Source organism: Chinchilla lanigera, unplaced genomic scaffold, assembly GCF_000276665.1.
Source record: "Chinchilla lanigera isolate Chin_1 unplaced genomic scaffold, ChiLan1.0 scaffold00050, whole genome shotgun sequence".
In the NCBI taxonomy this organism is placed as follows: domain Eukaryota; kingdom Metazoa; phylum Chordata; class Mammalia; order Rodentia; family Chinchillidae; genus Chinchilla; species Chinchilla lanigera.
The window spans coordinates 12,499,629-12,509,424 of record NW_004955451.1 but is presented as its reverse complement, the minus strand read 5'-3'; the positions used below and the strand labels follow the sequence as shown (position 1 = coordinate 12,509,424).

The 9,796-nt window shown below is 47.1% G+C and overlaps 1 protein-coding gene across 2 annotated transcripts in view; it reads right to left on the bottom strand.

The window, feature by feature from the left end:
* Positions 1 to 320: 320 nt before the first annotated feature.
* Positions 321 to 9,796, bottom strand: part of Ttll6 (tubulin tyrosine ligase-like family member 6) — a 35,070-nt gene continuing 25,594 nt past the window's right edge. For both annotated transcript variants that reach the window (XM_013519119.1, XM_013519120.1), the window contains 3 exons: positions 3,200 to 3,650; positions 2,553 to 2,821; positions 321 to 918 (listed from right to left, as the gene is read on the bottom strand). In XM_013519119.1, coding sequence (XP_013374573.1) covers positions 2,553 to 2,821; positions 3,200 to 3,650 — 720 coding nt within the window. In that variant the 3' untranslated portion in view covers positions 321 to 918. The remainder of the gene's footprint in view (positions 919 to 2,552; positions 2,822 to 3,199; positions 3,651 to 9,796) is intronic.

Here is a 9,796-nt window from a genome sequence, read left to right as displayed (position 1 = left end):
AAGGCAGTGCCAGGTCCACATTGTGAAGGTGATCAGGCCTCTCCTCTCCCCCCCAGCTCCACCAGGGACCCAACAGGAACCAGAACTGAAGCGAAGGCCTGAGAAGGAATGGGCAGAGGGAGAGATGTCCTACTGAAGTCAACAGGGCACCACCATGCCCCTGAAAGGGTCACTTGGGCTCTGGGTTTGTAGCAAGGAGGGCAGAGCTTCCTGTAGACTGTTCAGCCCAAGAAATTCTAGATGTGGAGGGATCACCAGGAGGACCACCTGCCCACCTCCCCTTCCCAATCTCCCTCCGGGTCAGGCTCCTTGTCCGGGCGTTGAGCATGGCAGTTTATTTTATTAACATACATGCGAGAGGAAGGAATATCATTTCTACATAGCACTGGCTGGGTCATATCTGCAGGCTGGGTCCATCTGCGTCCCCTCTGCCTTTTGCAGAGAGACTGAGGCAGGCCAGAAGGGGAGGCCGCAGGCAGATGTTTGGGTGCGGAGGCTCAGGCCTTCGGGCTGGCTGTGGCGGGAAGAGGTCTGACCTTGAAGTGATGGGCTTGCAACGGTCCCAGAGGCTCACAGCCCCATCCCTGTCGTTTATCGTTAGAGACGAAGACCAGCTGCGTGGGCTGTCGGTGGGCTGAGGGCTTTGGACAGCTGCTGCGGCTGGGGGAGCGTCCAGGGTAATGGCGCCACAGCTTAGGCAGCTGGGATGTGGCCCCAGGGCAGCACCGTGGTCAAACTGGGAGGCTGTGGGCTTCCGTGATGCTAACGCGAGCTATCGATCAGACCAGGGTTTCTAAGTGAGCAAATGAAACTTTTAGTTGATTCTCCAGACACTGCAGACGCTGTGGGAAAAGACACATCACTTCCTCGGAGTCAGAGGTAGGAAAGGAAGAACGATGACAGAGATCCAATCTGATTCTGGGGGAAAAAATATTTTTCTTAGATTTTCGTTTAAAACAACCTCTGGAGGCTGCGGATATAGCTCAGTGGCATAAGCGCCTGCTTGGCAAGCACAAGGTCGTGAGTTTGATCCCCAGTACCGCAAAAAAAATTAAATAAATAAATAAATAAATAAAACAACCTCTGGAACGTCAAAAAGCCAGTAGCTCATCATCACCATTCCTACCTGGGCATCAGGAAGTCCAGAGGCGACTTGCACCCACAGCCGCCAGAAACTCATTTTAGCTGCGGAATATTCAGCTCCCTGCAGTGCGACTGCACCATCTTATACACATCATTTAAGCAGGCCAGAGACAGCTGGGTACAGGTAGTACGGTGGGAGTGGTTAGGAAGCCGTGTGCCCCTGGACAAGTTACTTAACCTCTCTGAGCCTAATAATGCCCGAGGCTGAAGAAATTATCATCACTTATCATCGAAGCTCTCACATTACCTGGGCTTAATCATCCTTCAGATCTTACCGAAGAAATAATTTAGCCCTAAGAATTCAACCGCTACAGATCTGCACCCCAGACTCAGTGACTAAGCCACCATAAAAGTGCACCCAGAGGGGAGAAAATGAGATCAATTACAGTGACTTTAGCAGGAAAATGGAGGAATTGGTCAGGGATCTGTCCCTCCTATGGGTCAGGACAGGCGCGGAGTTCTTGGCAGGGCAGTAAAGAGCAAGAGACGCTGGGACTGTCTGTTCTGAGTCTACCGCCTATATGAGGGACAGGCCCTTCCACCCTGCTGCTCCTGCCTCAGAGCCAGCTTGCCATTGACTGCACCCTCCAAAACCATAAGCCGAAATACACCTCTCGCCCTTGAAGCTGCAGGTGTCGGGTATTTTGTCCCAGGATGGGGAAGTGACTAATACAGTGTAGTAGGTAATCTTGATATGTGTAAGGTACTACTACTGTTAACACCTACCAAGCAAGGAAGGAAGGAAGAGAGAAAAAAAGAAGGAAGGAAGGAAGGAAGGAAAGAAACAAAGAAACAATGAAAGAAAAAGAAAGAAAGAAAGAAAGAATGGAAGGAAGGAAGGAAGGAGAGAGAGAGAGAAACGCTCTGGTTTAACGCCTGGACCCCTGCACACCTCTTTCCTTTCTGTGTGCAACCATCACTTATCACACAGAAGCCCTTTCTGCACATGCACCCTGCTGCATTTGCAAATCAATGGTACCCTGCTGTATGAACTTAGTCTTTTTGTGACACAGGATCCCAAGGACCCTGCTTGGCATTTGTCATCTCTGCCACCTGAAGGTAATGATTTCCCCCGAGGGCCACTGATTATGCCCACAGCTTGAGCTCAAGAATAATATGAGGCTGGGCATGGTGGCACATGCCTGTAATCCTAGCACTCAGGAAGCTGAGGCAGGAGGATCGCTGAGAGGGTAAGGCCAGCCTAAACTACACAGCAAGAACTCTTGATCCTCCTGCCTCAGCCTCCCCAGTGCTGGGGTTCCAGGTGTTTGGATGGAGGGAAGCCTCAGTCATCTACTTCCCTGTAGGTCTTTATCAGTGCATCCATCTGCTACATGCTCAACACTCCAGAGAAATGGACAGTGGTGCCTGCCGCACACGAACACACCAAGGGACTGCGGGTTGCCTACCTAGTTTCCACTGCATCCTCTGTGGCCAGAGACCAGGCAGTGGCTGCAGGTGGCCCGACCCTGCACACACAGGTCCCTCACAACCCCTGCATGGCTTCTGCCCGGCCTCCGGCCTAGGCGGGCTGGGGTGGCAACCACCAGGAGGTCCTTGAGGGACACGTTGTGATTCTGGGGACTCTCCAGGAGGAGGAGGGGGGACACGTCCAGCTGCCTCTTCTCGGCAGAGCTGCGGCTGCCAGAGCGGCACTCCTCGGGCAGGGAGGGGTTTCCTGCGAAGGCAAAGTCACTGCTGTCATTGGTCTGCACAAGGGCCTGAGCAGGGCCATTAACCCTGGCTGCAGCTCCACGCTGTTCTCCTTCCTCCAACACCTTCTCTTCCTGTACTTACGAGCTGGGATGTGTTAATAGGGCTCTGCATGCTACTAGAGCTTTCCTGTCCTCTCAACCAGACTGGAGACACCCTAACCTAAGAGGACGGGCTACGGGCAACTCCTCCACACACACGCCGCCATTACCATCCCCCCATCAGAGCCCTGGGTCAGCCCGACATGCAGCCACTCACACCATGAGCCCAAAGGAAGCTTTTCTCTTCAGAAGCTAACAACCTCAGGCACTTTGTCACAGTCACGGAACGCTGACACACACACCTGGGCTCCTGCCAGACCCCAGCATGTATGGGCACTCCTGGGGCTGGGCACTCAGCAGCAGCCGCGGGTTGCAGTGAGCAGGGAACAGGGCCAGCCTCCTCTTCAGCTGAATGTTGCTCAGCAGCTCTGACACCAAGCACTGCTCCTGCGTGTTGTTCTTCAGCCAGGTCCAGTCGGGAGTCAAATTCTGCATAAAGAGCTGGGACATCAGAGGTGCAGAAGGTTGTGCTGTCTTCTCTTTGGTGAGTTGCTGGGGGGTCTGCTGCTGCTGCTGTTGCTGCTGCTGCTGCTGCTGCTGCTGCTGCTGCTGCTTGCATTGAAAGGAGACGACCCTGACCACCGCCGGGCTGCCGTGTTTGGAGGTGGTGGTCGGGGCTGGGTGAGGCAGGGACTCTGGAGAGGCTGAGACCCACGCTGTGGACTCTGGGGAAATTTCTACAGAGGTCAAGGGCTGAAAGAGAAAACAATCTACAAGAAGACTGTGGAAGGCAACAGCCTCCTTCCTGTGCTACTCTGGAGTGAAATAAACAGAAATTGTGAAAATGGTCAGTTAAAAAAAAAAAAAGAAAAAGAAAAGCCCAGCCCCAGGAGTGCCCATACATGCTGGGACCTGACATTGGTGGTGCACACCTGTAATCCCAGCATTTGGGAGGCTGAGGCAGGAGGATCTTTGTGAGTCTGAGGCCAGACTGGGTTACAAAGCAAGACCCTGTCTCTAAAGAGAAAAAAAGGAAAGAAAAGAAGAAAAGAGTGAGGTGAGGTGCTAGCAATGAGAAAGATTTAGGTTAGAAGAGTTTCCTAACCATGAATTGGTTAAAAATCAGGGCAAAAGATAGATAAGGGGAATCTATAGCCTCCTCTAGAGGTATGTATGTGTGTATGTATTATGTATTTATTTGTTTTTGGTTGTTTTGTTTTTATTTTTTGTTTTTCTTTCGGTACCAGGAATCGAACTCATGACCTTGGGCTTGCCAGGCAGGCACTTTGCCGCTGAGTTAAATCCCCAGCCCCTTTATTTGTTTTTGTGGAAGAGAGTCTCACTATGTAGTTCAGGCTGGCCTTAAACTCACTATGTAGCAGCTGACCTCAAATTCACGGCAATCCTCCTGCCTCAGTCTCCTGAGTGCTGGGACTACAGGCATTCACCACCACATCCAGCTATAAAGGTCTTTAAACATGTAAGTGATAGACTGGGAATCAGAGAAATCAGTATTATTTTATTTTATTTATTTATTTATTTGTCTTTTTTGAGACAGCTGCTTGATATGCAGCTCAGGCTGGCCTTGAGCTCACTTTGTAGCCCAGGCTGGTCTTGAACTCGCAACAATCCTCCTGCCTCAGCCTCCCAAGTGCTGGGATTACAGGCATGCGCCACCAAGCCTGGCTTCAGTATTATTTTACACCTATCCAACTGGCGAAGATTAGAAAGCTGGATAATGTAGTACTGGTGCATATGGGACCCTCTGCCACTGAGAACGTAGAAGGTACGGCCATTCTAAACCATCTAGAAGCCTAGGGATATAGCTCAGCGGTACAGTGCTTGCCTGGCAAGTGTAAGGTCCTGAGTTCGATTCCCGGTACCAAACAAAAGTGTTAAACCATCTAGGAATAACTGGTAAAATAAAATTACAAATGCCCTATGACCCAGCAATTCCACTGAGATAGGTATCTCTAGATATACATATATAATTATCTCCCTAAAAATTATGCATGTCGGGGCTGGCAAGCACAAGGTCATGAGTTCGATTCCTGGTACCGGAAGAAAAACAAAAAACAAACAAACAAACAAATTATGCATGTCAATATACAGCACAGCGGCGTTATTCACCAAAATGTGAAAACGATCTAAATTTCTACCACCAAATCAATGGACCAGCAAAATGGAGTGCAGGCAGAGAGTGAGAGTCTATTCAGCCTCTTAGAGAAAAGAGATTCTGATCTATGTTCCACTATCGATGGAGTTTGAAAACATCACGCTAACAGAAAGGACTCAGACACGAAAGTGCCAGTACTGCAGGATCCCACTTCTAGGAGGCAGCCGGAGGAGTCGCGCTGAGAGAGACAGGCAATAAAATAGAAGCTACAGGGGCCAGGAGGAGAAAATGGGGAGCTACGCTAATAGGTACAGGCTTTCTGTCTGGGGTAGTGAAAATGCTCTGGAAATGGAAATAGTCAGAGTTGAATAAATTCATGATTGTCCTTCCTGTCACTGAATTGTATATTCAAAATAGTGAAAATGGTAGTTTTTGTTACGTATACTTTATCACAATTAAAAAACATCCAAACTGAGTGTGTTGGTGCACGCCTGTAATCCCAGCATTCAGGAGGCTGAGGCAGGAAGATCGCCAGGAGCTGGAGGCCGGCCTGGGCTACATAGTGAGTTCAAAGCCAGCTGTAACTACACAGTGAGACCCTGTCTCCAAACAACAAAAAGAGAAAAGAAATACAGAAGGATCTTCATTGCAGTGTTATTTATCATGCAGGCAGAACTGAAGGTGACCTGGCAGGGTACAGGGTGGTTGGAATTTATTCTTTTTTTTTTTTTTTTTTTTTTTTTTTTTTTTTTTTTTTTTTTTTTTTTTTTTTTTTTTTTTTTTTTGTTCTTTCTCTAAAAATTTTTTTTTTTTTTTTTTTTTTTTTTTTTTGTTTGTTTGTTTTTCTCCGATACCGGGAACTGAACTCACGACCTTGCGCTTGCCAGGCAAGCGCTTTGCCGCTGAGCTAAATCCCCAGCCCTGGAATTTATTCTTGAAGAAAACTAAGTGTACTTGCTGGCATCTTAGTAGCCACTCACCCAAAGACTTCCCTGATCCACATGGCTTGGGCAACAGAAAGCCACAGCCTTACTGGCCGGAGGTTTAAAAACCAGGGCACACGGCAGTTATGGGTAAATTACGGAGAACTGAAATCTTTTTTGGAGCGGGAGTCTGGGGATTGAACCCAGGACCTTTGCACTGAGCTGCATCCCCAGCCCTTCTGATATTTTGAGCCAGAGTGTTTCTAAATTGTGAAATTGCCTAGGCTGGGCTGGAATTTGAGATGCCCCTGCCTCAGCCTCCAAGATCGCTGGGATTATGGGTGTGGACCACCACCTGCATAGCAAGGAGAGATCTTTTTATGGAAAGCCTGACTGATAAACTACACATGCCCAGAGCACAGCGTGAGGGGAACGGATTCCAGAGAGCTCAGTAAAAACAGCACTAAAGGCTGAAGTAACTAACGAGATTCTCATTGCTGCTGATCACAGTAGATTTAGGGTTTGGAAGTGCTGCTCTATGCCGATGAAATCATTCTTCAGAAGAATAAACAGCAGCCAGAGACTCTATAATGAGTCACTGCCTTGTGCGTAACTCACAGTGTCCGGCACCCGAACATACAACCAATAGCACACGTAAATGAACAAAAAAGTGCAACCCGCACTCCAGAGAAAAAGTAATCAACAGAAACTGACTCTGAATTCACGCCTGCGCTGGAATGGGGCTGCCAGAGGCCCGGGGCTGCGTGGAGGCAGCTGGCATCCACCGGCACCAAGGCAGGCATTACTAGGTTAAAGCTTGGCTCAGCGCGGTATCCAGGTTACCTAAGGTGGTCTGTGGGCAACACTCGTGCTGTTCTGGCTGATTACTATTTCGTTACTATTTCAGCATTGAAGTGGATTATATGCCTGAAATGCTATACATATAAGAAATGAAACTATACGTAATCGCTACCTTTTAATCTTAAAATAAATGTACAAGCCCTTCATCAATCAAAAAAAAAAAAAAGTTGACTCAGATGACACAAATATTGGTCCACTGGCTTACAAAGACTTAAAAGCAGGCATTGTAACCAGGTGTGGTGGCGCATGCCCGTCATCCCAGCACTTGGGAAGCTGAGGCAGGAGAATCACCGTGAGTTTGAGGCCAGCCTGGGCTACATAAGCAAGCTCAAAACCAGTCTGAACTACATAGTGAGACACTGCCTTGGGGGGAAAAAAAAAAAAGCAGGGATTGTAAACACGGTCAAGGAATTAAAGGAATGTATGCATGAGACACTTTTTTTTTTTTTTTTTTTTTGGTTTTTCTCCGGTACCAGGAACCGAACTCACGACCTTGCGCTTGCCAGGCAGGCGCTTTGCCGCTGAGCTAAATCCCCAGCCCCGAGACACTTTTAAAAAGTTGTAAATCTACACTGGGCGTGACTGGCGCACACCGTAATCTCTGCGCTTGGGAGGCTGAGGCAGGAGGATCAGTGTAAGTTCAAGGTCAGCCTGGGCTACATAGTGAGTTCAACTCCAGCCTGAACTGCACAGTGAAACCCTGTCTCAAAAAGACAAAAACAAAACAAAACACCCAAAGAAAAAAATTGTGAATCTAAGCAGAGAAACCAAAACTATATTAAAAAAAATTTATATAGGGCTCAAAAGTAAACTGAAATGAAAAATTCACCAGTTGGGTTTAATAGCAGACAAAAGACTTGGTGAGTTTGAAGATAGAACAATAAAGATTATCCCACTCGAAAAACAAAAGAACAAGATGGAAGAAAAATGAACAGAACATAAGACATGTGTGACATAATCCTACGTGATTCAACACACATGTCATTTAAAGCCCCAGGAGATGAAACTGAAAATGAGGCAGGAAAAGGTTTCCATAACGGCCATCAACTCCGCCCAGCTCAAGAAACCCGAATGGGATAAAACACAAATGAAAACAGATTCAAATACATCTTAGTCAGATTACTCAAACACGGGGGCTGGGGATTTAGCTCAGCGGCAAAGTGCCTGCCTAGCAAGCGCAAGGTCGTGAGTTCAGTTCCTGGTACCGGAGAAAAACCAAAAAAAAAAAAAGACCAAAGGAAAAAAAAAGATTACTCAAACACACACATGAAGAGCTCAGCCAGAGAAAAACGAAATATTTTACACAGAGGATGATGTTACAAATGCAGTTAGCTTATCATTTTAGAAAGAGGAGAAGCAGCCGGGCGTGGTGGTGCATGCCTGTGATCCCAGCACTCGGGAGGCTGAGGCAGAAGGATTGCCCCGAGTTTGAGGCCAGGCTGGGCTAGATAGCGAGACCTTGTCTCAAAAACTAAATAAATAAATTTTAAAAATAAAGCAAGGCTTATGGAGCAGAGATGTTCTCAGTGATAAAGTGCTTGCCTAGCATGTGTGAGGCACTGGGTTCAACCCCCAGCACTGAAAAAATTATAACTGAAAAGGCAAGAGATGAGTTAAGACTGTCAAGTATTGAACTTTCTTTCTTTCCTTTTTTGGTTTGTTTTTTTTTTGTGGGTTTTTTTTTTTGTTTTTTGTTTTTTTTTTCTTTGAGACAAGTGTCTTGCTCTGTAGTTCAGGTTGGCCTTGAGGTCACTTCATAGCCCAGGCTGGCCTCTGACTCATGGCAGTCCTCCTGCCTCAGCCTCCCAAAGTGCTGAGATGACAGATGTGTACTGCCACACTTGGCCCAAATATTTAATTTTAAATTTAACCTCAAATAAGGCAGAAAAGGAGAAATGCAGTGGGTGGGGGGGAAGCAAAAATAGAAGAGATGAATAGAAAACTAATAATGAAATATGAGCCTCAAACTCAATCCTGTTAATGATATTTAATGACAGCAGAGTAAACACTCCAATTAAAAGGCAAAGGCTGTTACGCCAAATAAGAAAGCATAAGCCACGGTGTCTAACTAAAGAGACACCTTCAATGCTTGGCAGTGACCGGAGACAAACTCTTTCCAGGTGCACATGGAAAGCTCACTAAGGTCTCCCATCCAAGTACTAACCAGGCCTGACCCTGCTTAGCTTGTGAGATCCGGCGCATTCAGGGTGGTATGGCCGTAGACAAACCCTCACTAAGGTAAGTGCTTGTGTTTTTTCCAATGCTGGGGACTGAGCCCAGGGCTTCAAGTGCACTCCTAGCCCCTCTCTTTTTAAATAGTGGTCATCCTAACATGCACAGGTAGTATCTTGTAATTTTGATTTACATTTCCTTAAGATCAGGGATGTTGAATTTCTTTGATGCTGTTTTTGTTCTTTGAGACAGGGTCTCACTCTGTAGTCCAGGCTGGCCTCAAGCTCACTATGGAGCCCAGGCTGCCCTTGAACTCCTGGCAATCCTCCTGCCTCAGCCTCCCAAGTGCTGAGATGACAGGCGTGAGCCACCATGCCTGGAATGATGCTGAATATTTTTTTGCTTTTGTGAGTGTGTGTGTATGTGTGTGTGTGTGTTACCAGAGATCAAACCCAGGGGCATTCTGTTCCACCACTGAGCTACATCCCCAGACTTTTTTTAATTTTTTGAAACAAAAATCGTGTGAAATTTCCCAGGTGAGGCCTGAACTTGCAATCCTCCTGCCTCAGCCTCCCGAAGCACTGGAACTATAGGCAGGTACCACCTTGTCCAGTTGGCATATCTTCAAGTCTCTGTCCCTCATACACACACTTTTTTTTTTTTTTTTTTCAGTTCTGAAGCATGTAAGCAGGCCTTATGCATGGTAGGCAAGCACTCTGTCCCGGAGCTAAACCCCAGTCCCTGCCCATATTTTAATTGAGCTTTTGTGGTTGAATTATTCCGGGGGGTTGATTTTTTATTTTATTTATTTATTTATTTATCTATTT